The 25134-nt window shown below is 43.4% G+C and overlaps 1 protein-coding gene across 1 annotated transcript; it reads right to left on the bottom strand.

The window, feature by feature from the left end:
- Positions 1-8259: 8259 nt before the first annotated feature.
- On the bottom strand, positions 8260-24593 carry ZNF792 (zinc finger protein 792). Its single transcript, XM_040252963.1, has 4 exons — positions 24250-24593; positions 15186-15312; positions 14339-14461; positions 8260-10207 (listed from the first exon to the last, which is right to left on the bottom strand). The coding sequence occupies exons 1-4, from the start codon at positions 24280-24282 to the stop codon at positions 8835-8837; spliced, it is 1656 nt and encodes a 551-aa protein (XP_040108897.1). The 5' UTR covers positions 24283-24593; the 3' UTR covers positions 8260-8834.
- Between the last annotated feature and the right edge of the window lie 541 nt (positions 24594-25134).

Below are 25134 nucleotides of genomic sequence, written 5' to 3'. Positions count from 1 at the left end.
GTAGAAATACCAATAACCTCAGATATGCAGATGACATCACCCTTATGGCAGAAAGTGAAGAGGAACTAAAAAGCCTCTTGATGAAAGTGAAAGAGTAGAGTGAAAAAGTTGGCTTAAAGCTCAACATTCAGAAAACTAAGATCATGGCATCTGGTCTCATCACTTCATGGGAAATAGGTGGGTAACCAGTGGAAACAGTGTCAGACTTTATTTTGGGGGGCTCCAAAATCACTGCAGATAGTGATTGCAGCCATGAAATTAAAACGCTTATTTCTTGGAAGAAAAGTTATGACCAACCTAGAACCAATCTGCTTTTTTCTATTCAAAAGCAGAGACATTACTTTGGCAACAAAGATCCATCTAGTCAAGGCTATGGTTTTTCCAGTGGTCATGTATGGAGGATTGTGAGTGGACTGTGAAGAAAGCTGAGTGCCGAAGAATTGATGCTTTTGAACCGTGGTGTTGGAGAAGACTCTTGAGAGTCCCTTGGACTGCAAGGAGATCCAACCAGTTCATTCTGAAGGAGATCAGCCCTGGGTGTTCTTTGGAAGGAATGATGCTGAAGCTGAAACTCCAGTACTGTGGCCACCTCATGTGAAGAGTTGACTCATTGGAAAAGACTCTGATGCTGGGAGGGATTGGGGGCAGGAGGAGAAGGGGACGACAGAGGATGAGATGGCTGGATGGCATCACTGACTCGATGGACGTGAGTTTGAGTGAACTCCGGAGATGGTGATGCACAGGGAGGCCTGGCGTGCTGCTATTCATGGGGTTGCAAAGAGTCGGACACAACTGAGCGACTGAACTGAACTGAACTGAGAAGAAAAGTCAGACTCCACTTGCTTCATATTCTGAATATCCTGATGTAATAGAAATATCAATACTAAAATCTGAATGATTCTAGATGCCTAAAATATGATTCTTAATGCGTTCCCAAGAATGCATGGACTCATTCACTTGTAGAGGGGTAATGCACATCCATTTAAATTCAGCATGGCACCTTAAAGATAATTTAATTTTTAAGTTTGTAATTTCTTGCCCCATAAGCAGAACTCCTTCCAAAGCACTGACCTTATTTTCTATTTTCTTATCTATAATTTCCTGTGGAGTAAGAGCTACGGAGACATTTTTGGACAGCTGATCAACAAACAAGGCCATATGCACTTCTTTTGACAGGGCAACAGCAGAAACCATAACTGAAGCAATTATGGCAATCAAAGCAGTTATTCCCACAACCAGAGGTGCAATGAATCTCTTAGGCCGAGAAATTAAGCCATTAAATTCATATAAAATTTTCAGTGCATAATCATTAAACCATTGTCCCTCTAATTTTACAGGAACCATCAAATATGGTAGTTGCTTTACAATCATCACAGCGTTATAATTATTATAATCATTTCCATCAACACAATTTGATATAAAACAATTCACACATATAACATTGTAAACAGTTTCTCCTTCAGAAACTTCCAAATCACTCTGATTTCCGGCCAACAAATAGGCACAGGGAGAATGTATGCAGGCCCGTACAATATATCTTTGTTCATTTAAAGGTCTATGTAAAATCACAGGTGCCATAGCAGCCAATGCTTTCCATTTGGGCTGCATGGGACCCATTCCTAGTGATCACTAGAGGCATAGGGAGAAATGAATTATTCCATGTGGACCTATAAGTCCCATCATTTATTCAAAAGATAGGGGCACCCCCATTCAGTCAGAAAATGTCTGCTGGCAACAATGGGAATAGATAACCTTATGGCATACAAGCATTCTTTTCAATGAGGAAAGCCAGAAGTTCTGCTTATGTTTTACCAGGCCCGCAGTCCTTGTTCATCAGAGTCCAGAGGGGGCAAGTGCACAGCTCGGAAAGTCCTTTTTCCCTCAGATCCGGACTCGACGAGCTTTTGATCTCCCCATTTTCCCTCGGTCCCAGACTCCAGGACTCCGGGGATCTCAGTAACCTCAGGGGTCTTTGTGATCTTGGAGATCTCATGGGACTGGACATGTCGAATCAGTCTGTCAGGAACCCAGACAGGAGAAGTGGAATTCTGTGGAAAAACACAAGCATACCCTCTCCCGCAAGTTAACAGCACATCTGGCCCTTTCCACTCTCCGGTAAGGAGGTCTTTCCACTTAACCAGGGGCCGATTCGTAGCCCCTTCAGGAGTCAAGTGTCTCATCATTGCAGTCTGCCGCTGTGTGTCCATGTTTAAATGATTAATTACAAACAAAGCATGGTGTAAAACATGATGTGGAGAGGAATACTTAAATTCTCCCTGTTTTAATTTAGCTATCTGATTTTTTAAAGTCTGGTGTGCCCTTTCCACTATGGCTTGGCCTCGGGCATTATAAGGTATTGCTGTTGAATGTACTATGGAAAATTGTTGACAAATCTCTTAAAAGCAGAAGTATAAGCTGGGGCATTATCTGTTTTTATCTGTTCAGGGAGTCTTATTTGGGAAAAGCACTGAAACAAGTGTTGAATTACATCTTTTGCTGCTTCACTTGATCTAGTAGAGGCTATAACAACATGAGAAATGTATCCACGGTAACATGTACAAAGGACAGTTTTCCAAAGGCCGGGATATGAGTTACGTCCATTTGCCAGAGAGCATTAGGCTTAAGGCCTCGGGGATTTACTCCTAATGGTGGAGATGGATTAAATAGTGGGCAATTTGGACATAACTTAACTATTTGTCCAGCTGTTTCCCTAGGGATATGAAATTCATACCTTAACCCAGCTGCATTTTGATGGTGAATTTTGTGAGAATTTTTGACCTTGTCAAGCTTTTCATGTAAGTTTAAAGCAATTACTTTAGTTAATGCATCTGCCAAAGCATTTCCTTCATGCAAAGGGCTGGGCAAGCCGGAATGGGCTCTAATATGTCCACAAAATATTTCTTAACTCTGTGTTTAATCTCTTTCTGTAAATCAGATAACAAGGAGAAGATGGTAGTTTTATTTTCCGGAATATTAGCAATCTCAATATGAGGAAACAACCCTACAATGTATCGGGAGTCAGTCAAAAGATTGAAGGTGTGGTCTCTTAAATGTTGAAAAGCCCAAATAACTGTAATTCAGCCCTCTGGGCAGATGTCTCTTCAGTTACCTGAACATGGGATTTTCTATTAATGGTTTCCTTTACCATTAGAGGAACCATCTGTGAAAACTAAAATTGCCCCTTTCAAAGGTTGAATAGAAAATTTCTTCAGAAAAATCACTGGACGTGTTTTCAAAAAAGGTAAAAAGGGGGCTTGAGGGCAAATGAAATAAAACTTGACCCCTGAAATCTATCAGGGCAACTTGTCAATCATCACTGTTTTGTAAAAGAAATTGCAGTTGATCCTTATTGAATGCAATCACTATATTTGCTACTTCTTTTCCAAAAAGTTCCATACTTCTTTTCCAAAAAGTTCTAAACTTCTTTTTCTACCTTTCATAATTAATTGTGCCACCAAGCTGGGATAAGACAAAACTATTTTTCGGGGGGGTCACTGGTAGATGGAGCCATTCCAATGGGCCTTCTTGCCACAAGCATCCTGTGGGTGTACGTTCTGTGGTGAGAATAATTAAATCCCATCCTCTGGTAATATTAACCCTAATTAACTGATCATTTAAAGCCTCATCCACTTTAACAAGAGCGACTCTGCCTCACTAGTCAATTCTCTCTTAGAACTGGGATTATAAATGCCCCTTAAGCAATTAAACAAAGGCTTTAAATCTGCAGTAGCCAGTCTTGAATGTGGGCGTACCAATCAATACCTCCTAATAATTTTTGGAAATCATTTAAAGTTAGTAAACGATCTCTCTGCAGCTGCAAAGGGGTATGACTCACAGTATGGGTATTTAATACCCTCCCTAAATAAGAAAAAGGAGGATTTACTTGTATCTTATCTGGAGAAATTAAGATGTTTACTCCTTGGAAGGAAAGCTATGACCAACCTAGATAGCATATTCAAAAGCAGAGACATTACTTTGCCAACTAAGGTCCGTCTAGTCAAGGCTATGGTTTTTCCTGTGGTCATGTATGGATGTGAGAGTTGGACTGTGAAGAAGGCTGAGCACCGAAGAATTGATGCTTTTGAACTGTGGTGTTGGAGAAGACTCTTGAGAGTCCCTTGGACTGCAAGGAGATCCAACCAGTCCATTCTGAGGGAGATCAGCCCTGGGATTTCTTTGGATGGAATGATGCTAAAGCTGAAACTCCAGTACTTTGGCCACCTCATGTGAAGAGTTGACTCATTGGAAAAGACTCTGATGCTGGGAGGGATTGGGGGCAGAAGAAGGGGACGACAGAGGATGAGATGGCTGGATGGCATCACTGACTCGATGGACGTGAGTCTGAGTGAACTCTGGGAGTTGGTGATGGACAAGGAGGCTTGGCGTACTGCGATTCATGGGGTCGCAAAGAGTCCGACACGACTGAGTGACTGAACTGAACTATCTGGAGCTATCTTCAAACTCCAGTTTTCCAAGGTCTCAATTTAGATAAGATTTGTTGCTACAAGGCTCTGTCTTTATGAGCTGCCAAAATACCATCCATATAATGTATCAAATATAGATCCCTATACTTTCTTCTAACATTTTGCACAGCTTGGTCTACAAATTTCTGACACAAGGTGAGGCTATTTTTCATTCCCTGAGGCAAAACTTCCCATTGAAACCTTCTATAGGGCTGTTTAAAATTAGCTGAAGGGAGACTGAAAGCAAACCACTTACAATCTTGATGAGCCAGGGGAATGGTAAAGAAACAATCCTGTAGATCTATAACTATCACATTATACTGAAAGGCATAGCCACTGGGAAAGGGAGGCCTGGCTGGAGGGCATCCATGTCTTCCATAGTTACGTTTATAGCTCTCAAATCTTGTAACAATTCTCCATTTTCTTGATTTCTTCTTAACAAAAATAGGAGTATTCCAGGGGCTATTAGAAGGCTCTGTATGGCCGGCTGCCAGTTGTTCCACAACTAAATCCTCAGCTGTCTGTAGCTTTTTAGCTGTTAAGGGCCATTGTTCCACCCATACCAGATCATCAGATTTCCAGGTAATAGGGTCGGCAGCAAGAGCAACAGCCTCGAAGATAAATTTGAATATCCTAGACCTTCTGTATTTTTGCTAGAAATCGTCTCTAATGGAGAAACAATTTTCTGCTGATCTTCACCAAGCCCCTTATCAGGATTATACCTCATTTGCAGCATTTGACTAGTAACCATCTGAGGTAATATATCTCTCCCCCATAAAGAAAAAGGTAGTGAAGGAATCACACATAGACAAAAGGTGCCTTGTGCCCCCTTCTCATCTGACCAGGTTAAAATTTGTGAGCTCTTAGCAACCGAGGGCACTGACCCTATTCCTACCAGGCCAGCACTGGTCAAGTGTGTCGGCCAGGACGAGGGCCAATCTTTTCCAGCAATGCAAGAGACGTCTGCTCCAGTATCTAAAAGCCCTGACATTTTATTCCCTTGAATTAAAAGATCTTTCAAAGGCCTTGAAGCTGTAATTTCCTGCACCCAAAAGGCTGGATCATTAGATCCAAATCCTCTGGGGCCCCTAGCTTGAGAAGTCAAGTTTTTTCCTGTCTGATAATAAGGTAAAAGCAAAAGCTGTGTTACTCTTTGACCTTTATTAATTTGCACAGTTTTGGTAGGCGGCGAGATCAAAACTTTCCCCAATATAATCAGAATCTACTACACCAGGCACCACCGAAATTCCTTGAAAACAAAGCGAGCTACACCCCAGCACAAGTCCTACAATGCCCTCAGGTATTGGAATCGGAGTAATGGGCACAAGGGGTTAATATTGTTGACAAGTCCCCTTATTGGTCTGCTTCTTTCCTAGCCTGGGTGAGGCCCCCCTGAGGGGGTTTTCTCCAAGGAGCACGCTCTGCATATTGTGCACGCATCTGCTTTAAAGCTCCTTTGTTCAAAAAATGTTTTATCTTCCTCAGCCTTAGGCAACGCTTTGGGAGGCTTTCGAGACAAAGTGGGGAACTCCTGGGCCTGGGAGGCGTAAACCGCGATTGCCTTAAACCTAGAAAGTGGTGGATGAGTTTTTAAAGGTTTGCGTAGAGTGGGAGAGGGCTCGCCAGGGCGCCCGGCCACAGCGTCCTGTAAGCCCTCTCCTTCCTCAGGAGGTAGAGCACAGTCTCCCTTCTTTTATTCATCAATGGCAGAAAATATGATCTGCACAGGTGGAGACCCACCACCCACCGCTATAGCCTCCCCCATAGGCTGTCTAACAGCCTCATGACGGGGGTCCAAGACATTTCTAATCATATTCCAAGAGCAAAGCATATACAGGAACCCTTTCTGGCCCATGCAAAGTATAAAACAAACGTAGAAATTTAGACAGTCTTCCTGTGCTTTCTTTAATGCCTCTATGGGCTAACATGTGAAGTAATATTTCAATAAACATTTGTCTATTCTTAGATGTAGAGAAACCCATTCTCCTAGAGAATATTCTTATTCATTCTATACCCTCCTCACCCTGCCTAAATTGCAGAGGGGTGCCAGCCACCCACAGGTACAATCCTAGTTGCCCTGCGTTACAATCTCAAATTACTTACCTTTCAGTGTCCCTCTTCGAGCTCTGGAGTCCAGCTCTAGCAGCCAGAAATTCAACCTGAAGGGGTGAGCGGTGTTGGTGAGAAACTGAGGCAGCCTCTCAGTTTTCTTGGACTGCCTGTTTATTTCAAGCTTATGATTCTCTTTTATACTTTTACAAAAGCATTAGGTCAGGGTGTTGATATTTTTAGTTCTCAGACCCAGATTTATTTTTCTCCAAAAATCATTGTTGCCCCTCAAAAGGAGTTCCTTCCTCAGCGATTCTCTTATCTACTTTTTCTCATGTGTCCTTGTGAATACACTGTAACTCATGCTAATGTCTGGGCTGCATACCACATTCCTTGGTTTATTTCTTATCTTTCCAAGTCCTGTTTGCCCCTAGTATCCTAAGCTCACTGTTTCTTTTTTTTTTTTTTCTCTTTTTTTTTTTTTTTTTTTTTTTTCACTATTTCTTAGAAAGGGCTTCTAGCTATAAATATCTCTAAAGTCCCTAATTTCTATAAGCTATAGTAAAATATGCTAACATTACAGCATCCCTTAAATCTTTAGCTTCTAACTATTTTAATTATTCCTAAGCCCTAAATTCAGCAAACTCCTTTGCCATAAACACTTTCCTCACAAATGGGCTTCAGATAGCAATCCCTCCCATGGTATCAAGCTCTGGCCTCTGTGATCACCCTGGAGCACTCTTGTAAAAGTCCTTGAACAAATGTCAATGGTTAACTTTAAGAATTATTCTTTGAGCACAGCTGCAGAAGGCTTTATGCCTTCTCATGCTCCTCTCAAAAACAATAAACACCTTAATATTCTCTTTAGTCAACTCAGCGTAGAAAAGGAAAAAACAAGTCAGAATCACAAAGCCTAACTCCTTCATTCCAGGTCCGTGCCTAGAGAAAAAAGGGAGGGGGTTTAGGGCCATGCCTTCACTTTGTCATAATGCCTAATGCGGCTCCCGACACTCTCCCACTTATTTTAGAAAATTTAAGAGTTGACTCTTAAATTTGACTCTACTCCCTCTCTCCTCATGTGTTGACACCAAAAATGGTTGGCTAGGTCGCAAATGCCTCCTCCCTGGCTTACAAGATATACCTTCTCTTCGTCCCCATTTCTCTGCCAACACAACACTGGTTTTGATATGAATAATGCAGACAGCCTGCAATAATCCACAAAACCTTTAGCTGATTTCCTCTACCAGTGGCCTTAGTCATAGGACAGAGGTCTGGAGGTCCTGAGAATTTCTGCAAGTCCTGAATCCTGCATAGTTACATTTAAGGGAACATTTGTGGATGTACTTTTATAACAGATACATTCCCTCTAATCTGCCAATTGGACCCAGTAAGTCTTACAGTAGGTGACTTATACTGGATTTTAGACATCAAAGGCATATGACTCCTTGGCAGAGGCCAGGTAAACAATGTCTACTAGACAGTGCTAAGGAATAGGAGGCATCCTCGGGGAAAAGGGGGCCTAAATCAGGCTGTTTCCAGATGCACTGGCGATTGCTCAACCTCCCCTTCCTCAAGATAATCTCTGATCTACAAAAATTCATGCCCTTCAGGTCACAACATTAGGCCCACCAAGCCCTACAATCTTCCCTAGGAGACCTCAGGTAACAACACAAATGAGGCCAACTCTGGACTGAGAACTGTTCTCTGTCATCCCATTCTTCACTGAGGCAATAAATTTGGAGACTTGTTCGGTTTGGAAGACCTTCATTCCGTTCTCAACCCACTCCACACAGTTATCAGAATACAGGAGATTAAAGGTGATTTTATCAATAAGGCCCTTATCACCCAAACCAGAGCAATGTAAAGTCAAGGATGGATAATGTAGAAACTGGATGAATCCATCATGAGCATAAGATCAACAATGTCTTTGGAAAAGGGAAACCTCTGTAAGCTGCCAGTAGGACCCAGATCAGGTCTTCATGGCAAAGATGGGTCATGATCACAGCTAAAGCAGTCACAGCGGAAGGGAAAACATCTTCCTATGGCCTCAGGCTACTCACAATTCCCTCTCGAAAGAGGAAACAGAGGCCTGTCTTCCCTGAGAACAGGAAGTGGCTGGCACACACTCTGGAGACCTGCCAGTGGGTAGAGCTGAGATGACTTTTACCACAGACAGTAGCAGTGACAAAAACTCTGACAAAACTTGGGATCAGAAAATGTAGCCTTTCTCCAGAAAGCTTCCAATTTATTTAGCATCCATTGGGAATCTCTCCAGCATAGATATTTGGATGAACAAGGTTTAACTTCTGGCTGACAGCTCCTTCATAAAGAGTTCATCTCTAGGAGGTGCTGTTGTGCTGAAGAAGGAGGGAGAACATCCTCTGTACTCTTTTCTCTAGCGTGAATTTTCTGATGCTGGATGAGAGTAGACCTTTGGCTGAAGGCTTTTCCACATTCATTGCATTGATATGGCTTATCTGGTTTATGAACTTTCCGATGCTGCCTCAGATTAGAACTTCGTCTGAAGGTTTTCCCACATTCACTGCACTCATAAGGCCTTTCACCAGTGTGGACTCGCTGATGATTCATGAGGTCAGAGCTCCGGCGGAAGGCTTTCCCACATACGTTGCATCTGTACGGTCGTTCACCTGAATGAACTATCTGATGTTGAACAAGTCCATCAAAGCGGCTAAAGAATTTCCCACATTCATTGCACTTGTAAGGTTTTTCTCCAGTGTGAACTCTCCAGTGTTTAATTAGGCTGGAGTTGCAGTTGAAGGATTTTCCACACTCAGTGCACTCATGAGCACTTTTACCAGTATGAACCCTCTTATGATGAATAAGGTTTGAGCGTTGCCTGAAGAACTTCCCACACTCACTGCATTCATAAGGCTTTTCTCCAGTGTGAACCCTCTTATGTTGAATAAGATTAGAACTTCGACTAAAGAATTTGCCACACTCGCTGCACACGTGAGGACTTTCACCAGTGTGAACTCTCTGATGTTTGATGAGACTGGAGTGCTGGCTGAAGAATTTCCCACATTCGCCACACTCATAAGGCTTTCCTCGATTATGATCTCTCTGGTGTTGAAAGAGGCCAGCAGGATAGCTGAAGAATATCCCACATTTGTTGCACTCATAAGACCTTTCTCCAGTGTGGGTTCTCTGCTGAACAAGCGAAAGTTTGTCATTGAGAGCATTCTCAAATTTACTGTACTTCTTATGGAGTTGCACAGTGGTAAAATCCACCACACTTTCAGAGCTCTGCTCTGGCTCCCCGACACTGGTAGTGACCTGATGCTGCCGAAAACCACATCTGGCCACAGAGGCCTTCCCATCCTCCCTGAATGTGAAAGATTTCTTTGATGTGTCATATCTGAAGCTCTTCACAAGCAAGGCCCTGCCTTCATTCCTTCCAACAGACTTGTCCACATTCTGCTGCATCTGTGGCTGGTGAAAGTCGGCATTGAACTTGAACTCTTTCCTATGTGCCTCATGCATGTGTGGTTTCTTCTTGGAATGTGTTGCCTGATGTTCAGCCAGATATAGAATGTCTTTCAAGTGTAAGCCACACAGGTTACAGGGGTAGCCCTTCGGGGTGGATGGAACTGCCTTGGAGTTCATGTTCTGTGACACTTCTACAGAAACACTGAGCTCAGCAGGTGATTCCTCACCCTCTGTTCCACAGTAAAAATCTGAAAGTAGAGAAATGCTGGTGATAGTCATGTTAATTTTCATGGAAGGAAACAACCCAATCGCAAATGCAGTCTGACCCAGGAATGAGTCAATGTTGACAAGATGAGAGGCCTAAGGTCAAGATAAGGAATGGTCTTCCCAGCAGTACTCTGCCTGGTAAGCTCATGAAATAAGGGAGGCCATACCAGAAGCCTGAGGTCAGGGGCGGCAGCCGAGAGGAGCAACCCCACGTCCAAGGAGCAGTGGCTGCATGGGTGCAGGAGTGCCTAGAGGAGCTACTCCACATTCAAGGTCAGGACGGGCAGCGGTGAGGAGATACCTCTCATCCAAGGTAAGGAGCAGTGGCTGCACTTTGCTGGAGCAGCCATGAAGAGATACCCCATGTCCAAGGTAAGAGAAACCCAAGTAAAACAGGTGTTGCCCAGAGGTGTTGCAAGAGGCCATCAGAGGGCAGACACACTGAAACCATAATTACAGAAAACTAGTCAATCTAATCACACTAGTACCACAGCCTTGTCTAACTCAATGAAACAAAGCCATGCCCTGTGGGGCCACCCAAGACGGGCAGGTCATGGTGGATAGGTCTGACAGAATGTGGTCCACTGGAGAAGGGAATGGCAAACCACTTCAGTATTCTTGCCTTGAGAACCCCATGAACAGTATGAAAAGGCAAAATGATAGGATACTGAAAGAGGAACTTCCCAGGTCACTAGGTGCCCAATATGATACTGGACATCAGTGGAGAAATAACTCCAGAAAGAATGAAGGGATGGAGCCAAAGCAAAAACAATGCCCAGTTGTGGATGTGACTGGTGATAGAAGCAAAGTCTGATGCTATAAAGAGCAATATTGCATACAAACCTGGAATGTCAGGTCCATGAATCAAGGCAAATTGGAAGTGGTCAAATAGGAGATGGCAAGAGTGAACGTTGACATTCTAGGAATCAGCAAACAGACTGGAATGGGTGAATTTAATTCAGATGACCATTATATCTACTACTGTGGGCAGGAATCCCTTAGAAGAAATGGAGTAGCCATCATGGTCAACAAAAGAGTCCGAAATGCAGTACTTGGATGCAATCTCAAAAACGACAGAATGATCTCTGTTCATTTCCAAGGCAAACCAATCAATGCCACAGTAATCCAAGTCTATGCCCCAACCAGTAAGGCTGAAGAAGCTGAAGTTGAACGGTTCTATGAAGACTCATGAGACCTTTTAGAACTAACACCCAAAAAAGATGTCCTTTTCATTATAGGGGACTGGAATGCAAAAGTAGGAAGTCAAGAAACACTGGAGTAACTGGCAGATTTGGCCTTGGAATACAGGATGATGCAGGGCAAAGGCTAATAGAGTTTTGCCAAGAGAATGCGTTGGTCATAGCAAACACCCTCTTCCAACAACACAAGAGAAGACTCTACACATGGACATCACCAGATGGTCAACACCGAAATCAGATTGATTATATTCTTTGTAGCCAAAGATGGAGAAGCTCTATACAGTCAGCAAAAACAAGACCAAGAGCTGACTGTGGCTCAGATCATAAACTCCTTATTGCCAAATTCAGACTTGAATTGTAGAAAGTAGAGAAAACTACTAGACCATTCAGGTATGACCTAAATCAAATCCCTTATGATTATACAGTGGAAGTGAGAAATAGATTTAAGGGACTAGATCTGATAGATAGAGTGCCTGATGAACTATGGATGGAGGTTCGTGACATTGTACAGGAGACAGGGATCAAGACCATCCCCATGGAAAAGAAATGCAAAAAAGCAAAATGGCTGTCTGGGGAGGCCTTATGAATAGCTGTGAAAAGAAGAGAAGCAAAAAGCAAAGGAGAAAAGGAAAGATATAAGCATCTGAATGCAGAGTTCCAAAGAATAGCAAGAAGAGATAAGAAAGCCTTCCTCAGTGATCAATGCAAAGAAATAGAGGAAAACAACAGAATGGGAAAGACTAGAGATCTCTTCAAGAAAATTCGAGATACCAAGGGAACATTTCATGCAAAGATGGGCTTGATAAAGGACAGAAATGATATGGACCTAACAGAAGAACAAGATATTAAGAGGAGATGGCAAGAATACACAGAACTGTACAAAAAAGTCTTCACGACCAAGATAATCACGATGGTATGATCACTCACCTAGAGCCACACATCCTGGAATGTGAAATCAAGTGGGCCTTAGAAAGCATCACTACAAACAAAGCTAGTGGAGGTGATGGAAGTCCAGTTGAGCTATTTCAAATCCTGAAAGATGATGCTGTGAAAGTGCTGCACTCAATATGCCAGCAAATTTGGAAAACTCAGCAGTGGCCACAGGACTGGAAAAGGGCAGTTTTCATTCCAGTCCTGAAGAAAGGCAATGCCAAAGAATGCTCAAACTACTGCACAATTGCACTCATCTCACATGCTAGTAAAGTAATGCTCAAAATTCTCCAAGCCAGGCTTCAGCAATACATGAACTGTGAACTTCCAGATGTTCAAGCTGGTTTTAGAAAAGGCAGAGGAACCAGAGATCAAATTGGCAACCTCTGCTGGATCATGGAAAAAGCAAGAGTTCCAGAAAAACATCTATTTCTGCTTTATTGACTATGCCAAAGCCTTTGACTGTGTGGATCACAATAAACTGTGGAAAATTCTGAGAGAGATGGGAATACCAGACCACCTGACCTGCCTCTTGAGACACCTATATGCAGGTCAGGAAGCAGTTAGAACTGGACATGGAACAAGAGACTGGTTCCAAGTAGGAAAAGGAGTACATCAAAGCTGTATATTGTCACCCTGCCTATTTAACTTCTATGCAGAGTACATCATGAGAAACACTGGACTGGGAGAAGCACAAGCTGGAATCAAGATTGCCGGGAGAAATATCAATAACCTCAGATATGCAGATGACACCACCCTTATGGCAGAAAGTGAAGAGGAATTAAAAAGCCTCTTGATGAAAGCGAAAGAGGAGAGTGAAAAAGTTGGCTTAAAGCTCAACATTCAGAAAACAAAGATCATGGCACTAGTTCCATCACTTCATGGGAAATAGGTGGGGAAACAGTGGAAACAGTGTCAGACTTTACTTTTTTGGGCTCCAAAATCACTGCAGATGGTGATTGCAGCCATGAAATTAAAAGATGCTTGCTCCTTGGAAGAAAAGTTATGACCAACCTAGATAGCATATTCAAAAGCAGAGACATTACTTTGCCAACAAAGGGTCATTTAGTCAAGGCTATGGTTTTTCCAATGGTCATGTATGGATGTGAGAGTTGGACTGTGAAGAAAGCTGAACACCAAAGAATTGATGCTTTTGAATTGTGGTGTTGGAGAAGACTGTTGAGAATCCCTTGGACTACAAGAAGATCCAACCAGTCCTTTCTGAAGGAGATCAGCCATGGGTATTCTTTGGAAGGAATGATGCTGAAGCTGAAACTCCAGTACTTTGGCCACCTCATGTGAAGAGTTGACTCATTGGAAAAGACTCTGATGCTGGGAGGGATTGGGGGCAGGAGGGAAAGGGGACGACAGAGGATGAGATGGCTGGATGGCATCACCGACTTGATGGACGTGAGTTTGAGTGAACTCCGGGACTTGGTGATGGACAGGGAGGCCTGGCATGCTGCAATTCATGGGATCGCAAAGAGTCAGACACAACTGAGTGACTGAACTGAACTGAACTGAACTGATACCAGGAGCCAGGACACAAAGATGGGCACAGTGTCAGATGGAAAGGCAGGTCTTCAGCTCTGTTCTTAACAAAGGCTTTTCTTGGGGGCTCCAGCTGCTGATAACCTGTGAGGGCTGTGCAGAAGGGTATGTCCAGCTCTGGGAAAACCTGATTGCAACTGGTTGACTAGTGTTCAAGGACTATCAGAGGAATGTGCACATCTCATGACACATGAAATGCAGACCCATGCTGAAAAGTGCTGCAGAGGGAGCTGTGCAAACAGTGAGGGGCACAGACAGAGGCCCCAATCAGAGAAGAAATGACCAGTGGTCAACATACCAAAAATAGGAAAGGCAAGGTAGAAGAGATATAAGCCCATTGGCTTGGCACCCAAAGAATGATGAACACAGGAAAAGTAGCAGGTATGATTTGAAGACAGTAGTGATGTCACATGCTCCCCCACCCACACTTACCTGGGCCAGGCCCTCTATACACCCCTCTTGCCATGGCTGAAGTCATGTCCACTCGGTCAGGCACCCAGGGCTCTGCCCCCATCTCCAGCTGGGCAACTATGTGAGACCTGAAAGATGCAAGTCCTAGGGGGAAGATGGGGCAGGTAAGGGACCAGCACTTGCCCAGGTGAATTATCCCACAATAGAACACAGGAAAGGAAACATAATTACAAAAGGAACACACAAGGGAGATCTGGCAAGAACATCCCAGTGGTCACGGCAAACAGTGACCACATCAGTGCCTAGAATTCCTGGCAGTCAGGCCTTAGGCAACGTTAGCTAGAGCAAAGGAGCCAAACAGAACTGTCAGAGATCTGAACAATCACCCATGAGATCAGTGGCTGAGTCAGATGGGATCTGCTGGGCTGACTGCAAGACTCCTCCTTCTAGGACCCTTCCCACCAGGCTTCGAGACAGTAGGTGTTGAGGCTGCTTGGGGAGAGCATGGGACCCTGCACACAGCTCAGCTCTGGACCCACAGCACATATACCTGAAGAGGTGGGGAGACTTCCCTGGTGGTCCAGTGGTTAAGAATCTACTTCCCAATGCAGGGGACTTGGGTTCAACTCTTGGTCGGGGAACTAAGAACCCACATGCTGCACACCACAACTAGAGAAACCCACTCACTGCAACTAGAGAAGCCTGCACATTTCAAAGAAGACCCAGCATAGCCCAAAAAAAACAAAGGCAGGGGGAGAGGAGGAAGCAGTACCCACAGTCCAGCTGTGGGAAGGAAAGAACCACCTCTTGGGAAAAGGGAATGGGCAGAGATGAGCTCAGGACACCTGGGTGGGTGTAAAAGCCTTACCAAGGGAGGCGATCAGTGCAAAGTTCTCCAGCATCACATCACAGTACAGGAGCCTCTGAGCCTCATCAAGGAGTCCCCACTCCTCTGGGGAGAAGTAAATGGTCACGTCCTCAAAGGTCACACAGCCCTGCCATGATGATGAGGACAGTTCATTCTATGATCAGCTTTTTTCCTCAGGACTCCCTCTCTGTTCACTGTTCACCCTCCTCCCCAGCTCCCCAACACAGAGGAGCTCTCAGACCCCGGTTCAACACCTACTATGACTGCTGTGTCAGCCCACAGCAATGCCCACAGGCAGGTAGGCAGAGAGATACCAGTTGAGCTCTGGGTCTGAAATGCAGGGCCCCTAATAATTACCCTAAGGCATATGATAATAGACAAAGATACTCCAAAACTCCTAGGAGAAAGCATATTTTCTTTTTCTGTCTCTTCAAGTTATAAACCTTATCATGTCTTTTGAATGTAAACACAGCCCACTGAGCCTGAGCCTGGATTAGCTCAATCAGTATAACTTGAAATTGAAAAGAGAGAGAGAGACTTTTTAAAACACCAACTGCTATAAAGCCTCTCTTGTTGAAACTCTTAAGTCACAGCCTCCTTAAAATTGTTTGCCAAGGGCAAATACATACCTTATTTGTCTTCTCCTCGAAGGACAAAATCCGAGCAAATAATCTAACCTATTCCAACTGTTACTTATAAACTAGCAAATTTTATATGCTTCCTCAGTGGTGCAGTGGTAAATAATTCACCTGCCAATGTAGGAGACTCAAGAGTCTCTTGGGTTTGATCCCTGGATCAAGAAGATCCCCTGGAATAAGAAATGGTAACCCTTTTCAGTATTCTTGCCTGGAAAATTCCATGGACAGAGGAACCTGGCAGGCCCCAGTCCGTGGAGTTGCAAAGAGTCAGACGTGACTGACAGGCTGAGCACACATGCATAAGTTTTGTGTTGTACTTGATTCATGATTAAAGTTTTAAAATGAGAGCTACGAGTTCTCTGGTTGTGTCTGTCTGTAAGTCCATATGTGTATGCCACCTCTGATGGCACTGCCAAAATTAATTTGTAAAAGACCTTTATTTAATTGGCTTATAAAAATAAGCACTTATATAAAAATTCTCAAATATGTAATAAAAAAACAAATATCTTTCAAGTTCATATATTTAGGATAATCTTTAGTAAATAAGAGCTACTTTTAAACTTGTTGGTTAAATTAATATCTCAGATTCAACATTAAATATAATGTAGATAAACAACTTTTTTTCTACCTGGGTTTATTAGTCAAATGCGCTCATTGTCTCTGTTGCAAAGTTTGTCACCAACGAAACAAACAAACTTAGGAAAATGATTAAAGTCTCATGAAATTTTTATGAGTAATCTAAGTATGATTGTTAAAAGCAAATAAATTAGGGCATTCCCTGGCGGCTCCGTCATTAGGATTTGTTGCCATGGCCCAGGCCGATCCTTGATCAGGGAACTAAGATCCTGTAAACCATGCAACTTGGCAGGAAAAATAAATAAAAATAAATATATAAAATAGATGTAAATGTGATCAGTTTTTAGGTAGATTTTTAAACAACAATCGTGTTACAGTATGTCCACTTAAATAACTCCATAAATCCATTTGGTAAGTTATACCCTATGTTTTGCTATGTTAAATTAAATGATGGGAATTTGTTGGATGCCTAGATCATTTCCAAGTAAGATAAAGTACTGAAACATTAATTGCTAATGTCTAAGTTTATATGTACTTTTGGCCTCTCATTACAGACAGATTAATTATGTTTGGCTCTGGTGAATATATCTTGCGCTTTATTGAAAGACTACTATGAAATAACATATGTTTCTAGAAATTATACAATGTACTTATAAATTTGCCAAGCCACAAGATGTTAATAAAGTTTACACCTGTTTACTTCTTTATTTTCACTAAAAAAATAAGATTTCAAAGGATTGAGGATTCCAATTAAATACGTGGTTAAAGCTGCCAGATACAATAATAGAAATAGAATGTGTTTGGGGAAGAGAAAAAATAAGGTGTGGAGATGTTTTTGTTAAGGAAAATGAAAGTAATTTTGTCCTAAAGCTAGTTTGTTCTAAATGGGAAAGAAAACAAGGGATAAACTAAAATTAAATTCTGTAGGATTGTGCATAAAGGAGTCTTTAGAAAGGAATTTTATATGTGGTCATGACTGAATAAGATTAGAATGGATTTAGTTAAGCAAGTAAGTTTTAACATCAAAGTAAAGCAGTAAAAATTGGAATTTGGTTTTCTATTAAAAGAACAAAGTTTTTGTTTTCCTGTTGGTCTGTTCTTGATAATAAGAGATGATGAAAGGTTTTTCTTTACCTTTAAATAATATACTTAGGAAAACACCAAAGATCTTCTGTCTTGTCAAAATAATTACTTACTTTCTGTTGTCTTTACCAGTTCTTTGATTCATTGAGTAAATCTAGTCCTACTGCTATTAAAAGAGCTAAATTTTGCTCAGAACTACATAACCATCTATATTTGCCAAAGGTTTTAATCGTTAGTTTCACTGAATGGATAACGAAGCATTGCTGTGAAGATCTATTTGATAAAGTCCAATTTTAAAAAATATTTTTGACAAACTTCCCTCAAATCAAATTGTAAATGAAACCTTTTTTATTTAGGACTTTGAGAGATGAGACAGTTTGGGGGCCCTCGAAAATACCTCAAAGATTTATTCTTTCTCCTTATAAAAAGATATTAATCAGCTATATTTGGTATGTTAAATTATGTGGAAACTGTTATCATCTTCTTTATGTTGTGTCTATATAGGTATGTGTTCTAAGTGTTCCAGAAATTAGGTGAAATTCCTGAAGTCATATTATGTCCTGGCATAAAATGTTATCTGTCATCAAGATGGAGGCTCAGACTAAAGGAATTGAACCCAAGTATCAGAGAAATGCCCTAACTGACCTTCAGGTGAAGGCAGTAGCAACAGAATTTACAAAGACTGTGGCCCATGTGAACAAAATCCATTCTGCTTCTGCAAAAATCCTGATCCCTTCTTGCCAGACTTTCGCCATCCTGATATCCTTGTACCAAGGCAACAGTATGCTACTGAATAAGAGAAATTAAAATAGGTAAGCAAGAGTTGCAAACTAAACAAACAGTCAGGGCTATGGGAAAACCAAGATGGCTACTTAGTTCTCCCCAGCTCCCTGGCAAATCTCATTTTTCCCCCTGCGCTCCTTCACTCACCATCATGTATTTAAGGTGCACTTAAATAGACATGGCAGGGAGAATTCTATAAAACAAAAAAACAGCCTATCAGTGATGTCTGACCTTTCAGGTCCATAACCCTGGGAAAAACTATTTTTGCCCCAGATGCCTCAGACCTCTTCTCTCTGGACTCTTTGAGCACCTGCAGCTAGACATCCAACAGCCACTAAGTACGGTTTATCAGAATGTTATTATTACATGTATGCGTTCCAGATGGGTTGAAGCCTTCCCTTGCTACAAGACTGATGACATCACAGGGGCAAAGAAACAATTTTTTATAATGTATTTTCTTTTTGGGGTATACATTACACAATCTCCAGTGATCAAAGCACCCACCTCACTGGGCAAATCATTCAAGCCTTAACAAAATTCTCACAAACTCCTTGGAATATCATTGTTACCCTCATGCTTAATCATCAGGCAAAGTCAACAGAGCTAATGGAAGAACTAGACACAAAGCAGAACAAGAATTAATTACGTGGAATTGAATGAACTGATGGATATGATTATAATTTTTATGACTGTTTAAAATACAATATTATTGATTTTTTAATCTTTTGTTTTCCAAATGCAAGGAATTCTTTTAAGAAGATTTACAGCAGTTTGGTGAATTGGACTTCTTGGTAGCTCAGCTGGTAAAGAATCCACCTGCAGTGCAAAAGATCCTGGTTCTATTCCTGGGTCAGAAATTTCCCCTGGAGAAGGGATAGGCTACCCACTCCAGTATTCTTGGGCTTCCCTAGTGGCTCAGATGGTAAAGAATCCTCCTGCAATGCAGGAGACCTGGGTTCCTCCCTGGGTTGGGAAGATCCCCTGGAGAAGGAAATGGCAACCCACTCCAGTATTTTTGCCAGGAGAATACCCATAGAAAGAGGAGCCTGGCTGGCTACAGTCCACGGGTCGCAAAGAGTCGGACATGACTAAGTGACTAAACATGGCACAGCATACCTTTGTAAGCAAAAATGAAACATTTTTTTCTCCCCACCTGATTGCTCCAGAATTCAGAAACTCTCATGAGTATTCTTATTTTTTTAACAATATAGTTACATTTGGAAAAGTTCAATAAGACTCTGTTCTCCTTAAAATAGAACACAATTAGAAATATTGGTTATCTTATCAAGGCCTTTGACTGGAAAGTCATATTTGAGAAATACACACAGACTCAGATACGACCAAACAGTTTGAAAGAACTTGACTTTATTTCATTGTTTTTCTTTTTAGCTGCACCATAGCTTACAGGATCTTAGTTCCCTGACCAGGGATTAAGCCCTGGTTCTAAACTGAACCCTTGTATGTATGATTTTAGTACTGTTAGTTTCATTGAGGTTTTGTTGTTTACCTGAAATCTGGACTAGATCCTGAAGTGTTCTAATTCCATCCAATATCTGGCTACAACTGTTTAATGTTTCCAATTTTCTCCCACCCTTTTGACTTGGAATCATTGAGAACTAAAATTGCCCTTTTCCTGATGCCTTGAAAATTGAAGCTAGACGACTTGATAGAAATTTCAGAGAAACTGCCACAACAGCTCATATTTAAACAATCCTCATGCTTGCTGCTGTATGAGCCACTTAGAACACCTGGTGACATCAGAGACATTTCAAACTGCAAAAGATGCTTCGACCCTGACAGCTAGAAATCCTCTTGACTGCATCCTTCTGTCAGAAACTGGTTTATAATTGACTCCAAACATTAACCCTTTGTTTTCTTTTGTTTTCCTAGAAATGTCTCATTAACTACCTGATCGCTTGTACCATAGCCTAGCTTCTGGAGCCCATCTGCATCACTGCCTCCTGAAATGAGGTATAATTGTTTTCCTGAACTGACCTCTTCTCAGAACTAACAATCTGCTTCAATGAACCAGCGCTCAGATGCTCAGTTGTGTCCAGCTCTTTGTGATCCCATGGGCTGCCAGTCTCCTCTGTCCATGGAATTCTCAAGGCAAGAATATTGGTGTGGAGTGCCATTTTGTACTCCAGCGGCTCTTCCCCATCCAGCAACTGAACCCACCTCTCTTATGTCTAATTGGCAGGCGGATTCTTTAATATTAGCACCACATGGGAAGCCCTCAATAAGCTGGAGGACTCCTCTTACCTGTTCTCTTTCCACAGAGGAAGTTCTAGAGGAGGGAACTACTGGGGTCTAGCATGCTGCTGCTAAGCCGTTAAGTCACTTCAGTCGTGTCCGACTTTCTGCGACCCCATCGACGGCAGCCCGCCAGACTCCGCTGTCCCTGGGATTCTCCAGGCAAGAACACTGGAGTGGGTTGCCATTTCCTTTTCCAATGCATGAAGTGAAAAGTGAAAGTGAAGTCGCTCAGTCATGTCCGACTCTTTACTACCCCATGGACTGCAGCCTCCCAGGCTCCTCTGTCCATGGGATTTTCCAGGCAAGAGTACTGGAATGGGGTGCCATTGCCTTCTCCAGGGGTCTAGCATAAGCCTCCCCAAACAGTGCCTCAATGGCCTATTGATTATTTTGAATTAAAGTTACTGAAGAAACAGTCAACACAAGAGGGACACTGTGACCCACATTTCTGTCTCCCTGCAAACAGAAAATAAATTTCTACGTAAAAAGTGCGCTTCCTGGAGGTCCAACAGTTAAGACTCTGCACTTCCACTGCAGGGGGCGCAGGTTTGACCCCTGGTCAGGGAACTAAGATCCCACATGTCACACATGGCCAAAAAGTTAAAAAAATAAATACGTAAAATAAACTGGGCCAGGATATTAAAAAAAAGAAAGAAAGAAAACTATTTAAAAGTGCACCCCTTGTATCTAGAGGTAAAGCACTCCTTTATTGCCAAAGGGAGAGAATTTGGACCAAGCAACCTATATAAATAAACCTTGTTACTTCTTTAATTTACTACCTGAAGCCCAAACTTTGTTGAGATTCTTCATAATTGGGCACCCAAAATCTAAGTTCCTTTGTCCAGTTGATTACTCACAAAGGTATTGTTTGTCTAATAAGTAAAACATGCTGATGTTGGCCACTTTTTAGGTCCCATTTCTGACTTCACTTACATTAAAATGTATTTTTCTCCTGTTAATGTGCCTTATGCTAATTATTTTTATTAGTGCAGCCACGAGAACTCAAACAAGAGGTAGAGGGAGAAATTTCCCCCTCTCTGACAGCATCCAGAGAATTCTAGGCAAATACAACCACAATCCCAACCTGCCCCAGACCTTCTATGATTCCCAATGCCAAGGACAACATCCACCCTTGAGGTGAAGGCCTCCTGACCTGGCCATGATCCTGGCTTCAATCCAAGCTACCCAGGACTACAGCAGACCCTCTTGCTTCTCTGTATGGCACATTCTGTCCCTTCACCAATCACTTATTCAAAGCCAACCTCTCTGGTCCTCCTGCCAATAGCTCTCCCAGCTTGCCCCATTTGCCCCTTGGTTCTCCAGCCAGACTGAAAATCCCATGGCTCCCTCAAGGGTCCACAAAGGCCTGGTGAGAATGCAGATGGCCAAATGAGCACCAGCCCAGGCCTCACTGAAAAACTACTTCCATCATCATCAAGCCTCAGACCTCTTTTCATATCTTCGCTCCCAGGAAAATTTGGCCAGCTGCCAGATACACTTTTCCTTACGTACAAACCCCCTCTCCCCACCCAGCTACTACCACAAACACTAACTCTCCCTCTGTGATGCCAAACAAGCCAGCCAAAGTACCGAAGCAAGATGCCCAGTTCTCAGGCTCCACTTTCCTTCCTCCTTCCCTCTAAGGTCACTGCCACCCTCCTAAATCAGACACACAGTTACACCCTTGTCCATACACCAGACGGCACATTTTGGATGTTTCTTTTTTTTTTTTCACAGGAGTTTTGCCAGTGGCTCAGCAGTAAAGAATTAGCCTACAATGCAGGAGACACAGGAGACATGGGTTCAATCTCTGGGTTGGGAAGAGCCCCTGGAGGAGGAAATGGCAACCCACTCCAGTATTCTTGTCTGGAAAAAATCCCCTGGACAGAGGAGTCTGGCGGGCTACGGTTCATGGAGGTCGCAAAAGAATCAGACATGGCTGAGCAACTAACCACTCAGTGCAGCTTGTGGGATCTTAGTTCCCGGACCAGGGATCAAATCCATGCCCCCTGCAGTGAAAGCCTGGAATCCTAACCACTGAACTGCCAGGGAAGTCCCTGTTGTTTCTCACTGTGAAAATAAAGACCAACCAAACAAGGAAAGCAAAAGGCTATTTGTTCTGAGTTTGTTACAGAAAGGGAGTTAGCCACTTAAGTTTTGATTTTTTTAATTCATATGTGTTCCCTTTATTTTTAAATATTTTTATTAAAAATAATTTTATTGGCATACAGTTGCTTTATAATGTTTAGTTTCTACCATACAACAAAGTAAATCAGCTATATGTATACATATATCCCCTCTTATTTGGATTTCCTTTCCATTTAGGTCACTACAGAGCACTGAGTAGAGTTCCCAGTGCTATACAGTAGATTCTCATTAATTATCAATTTTATACATAGTATCAATAGTGCATATGTATCAATCCCCATCTCCCAACCACCTATGTTGGCAGAGACTCAAAGGCAGGCAGAGGAATGGGAAAGCTTTATAAGTGGAAAAAATAATGGAAGGCTTCAGGTATGCCCTGTTGGCCTGGGAAGGCTGTAGGCAAACTAACTAGAAGCAGAGCATTCTAGGTGATCAGTTAGAGGTGCATATTTGGCTATTTCTGGGTGGTCTTAAGTTGGAACAAAAAACGAGAGCAGTTGTCAGTTATTAAGTCCTAGTTATTTGAGGCCAACTGTTATAGACATTATTGTTTAACTTCCTGGATTGTCACTGGAGATAGCAATCTGGATTCCTGCAAGTCTAACTTACAGCAAAATGGCTTCCTGGGTTGTTTATTGTATGATAAGGGGGTTTGTTTCCTGGCCGGGTTGCTGCAGGTTGTGGGTCAGAGTTCTGTTTTATGCATAGTCTGCCAATGTCCCTTTATATATTCAGTGTCTCTTAACCTAAACTAAGCCTCCCCAAACACCATAACTGTGTGTCTAGCTGCTCAAGCTTCAACTCCACTCAGGGGTTCCTGGAACATCAGAACATGGCCCAAATGTAACTTCTGCTATTTCCAGTGAAAATTCCTCCTACAAACAAGTTCCCTTCTCAGTTAATGGTTCATCCATCCTTCCAGCTGCTAAAATCCAAATCCATCGAGTCGCTGCTTTTCTTTCTCAGTTTCCACCTCAGAAAATCCGGTCAGCCTCACTTAGAAGACCTACCTAGAATCCAATCGCTTCTTCTACCTGCAATCACCTGCCCTCCTCACCTGGCCAGCAGTATTGCAGCAGCTACTGATTGCTCTCCCCACCTTCACCCTCAGCTCACAGTCAGTTTTCCACTTGGCATTCAGGTGACCCTGTTAGGGTGTAAGTCACATCACCTTCCTCCTCTGCTCTGTGGATTCTGTGGCTCCCAACACTCTCAGAATAGACGCCAGGTTTCTCAGCCGGACATTCCAGGCTGACTTCAGCCCACCTGCTCTCTGAACACTCCCAGCTCCATCCTGTACTTGCACACCGCTGGCTCCTATTGACTAGGAAACCGTTTCCCAGCTCATCCACTAGAATTCAGAAATGGGACCCGCTCTCTATGATCCCTGCCCTGGATTCAGGACCCGAAGCTGGAAGTGACCACTCGCTCCCTCTCAAACCCTCAGGACCCCAGACTCAAAAGCAGAAAGATGAAAAAGACGTCAAGTCGTAAAGCAATGCCCATCTTTGATCCCCCGACTGAGAGTACCGTGAGGATGAAGGGCTGAGCGGCTGCGGGCCTGAAGCCCATCCACTAACCTGCGCCGTGTCCATCAGCGCCGCCGCAGCCATTGCAGCCCCTGGACGCAGGAGCCCTCAGAGGCGGGTGACCGAGGCGGGTGTCGCGGGCTCAGCGTAGCGCCACGGCCCCTGGCCCCGGGCGAGGTGGGACTTCAGTCTCCTCGGGGTCAATTACGCCCGGGGCCGGGTGCCGCGCGCAGGACCCTGACGGACACCGCGTTCCAGGGGGTCACTGACAGTTAAAAGGCGCAGAGAAGGGTCCTGGCCTCCCTGTCCTTCCCACTTCCGCTCCCGAAAACCGCCTGGGAAGCGGTACCCGCCCAGCCCCACCCCCAGCCACAGACCCACGGCTGGGGGCGCACCGACCCAGCGCGGTGAAATGACTAGCTGGGCAGAAAGGCAGGAAATTCCGGCCCCCACCTCCCCGACCGGAAGAAACGACACTCTCCCGGGCTGTCATTGGCCCAGCGCCAGCCGGTGACGCACCGGTATAGCCTCCTGGACAGTGTTTTCCGCCTTGCATCCGGCAGGGCGGATCAGGGGTCGCAGGGAGGAGCGGGAGGAAGGCGGGCTGGGGAGGAGAGCGGACCTTGCGGCTAGGCTAGTCGTTGACTTTGGCCGGGAGGCACCGGGAGCTTTTCCTCCTTAAGGGGCCGTCTCCAGACCTCCTGGGACTGCCTGGGGCCAAGGGCTGCCTGCCTTCAGAAGTCTGTAATATGAGACCCACACGTGCCTGTGTGGGTGTAGGCTGGTCTCTTGATCCCGCAGGCTCCCTGGGACCTAGATTCATTTTAAATAATGAAGATAATATCTAATATACAGGTTCTTTGTGTACTGTTAGGGGAAGCACATTGATTGAAACCGCCCACCCTGGCCAGGCACCATAATAACTATTTGCATGAG

The sequence above is a fragment of the Oryx dammah genome, unplaced genomic scaffold (genome assembly GCF_014754425.2).
Source record: "Oryx dammah isolate SB20612 unplaced genomic scaffold, SCBI_Odam_1.1 HiC_scaffold_13, whole genome shotgun sequence".
In the NCBI taxonomy this organism is placed as follows: domain Eukaryota; kingdom Metazoa; phylum Chordata; class Mammalia; order Artiodactyla; family Bovidae; genus Oryx; species Oryx dammah.
Note: the sequence above shows the minus strand (reverse complement) of the source record. Positions and strands in the feature narration are given on the sequence as shown.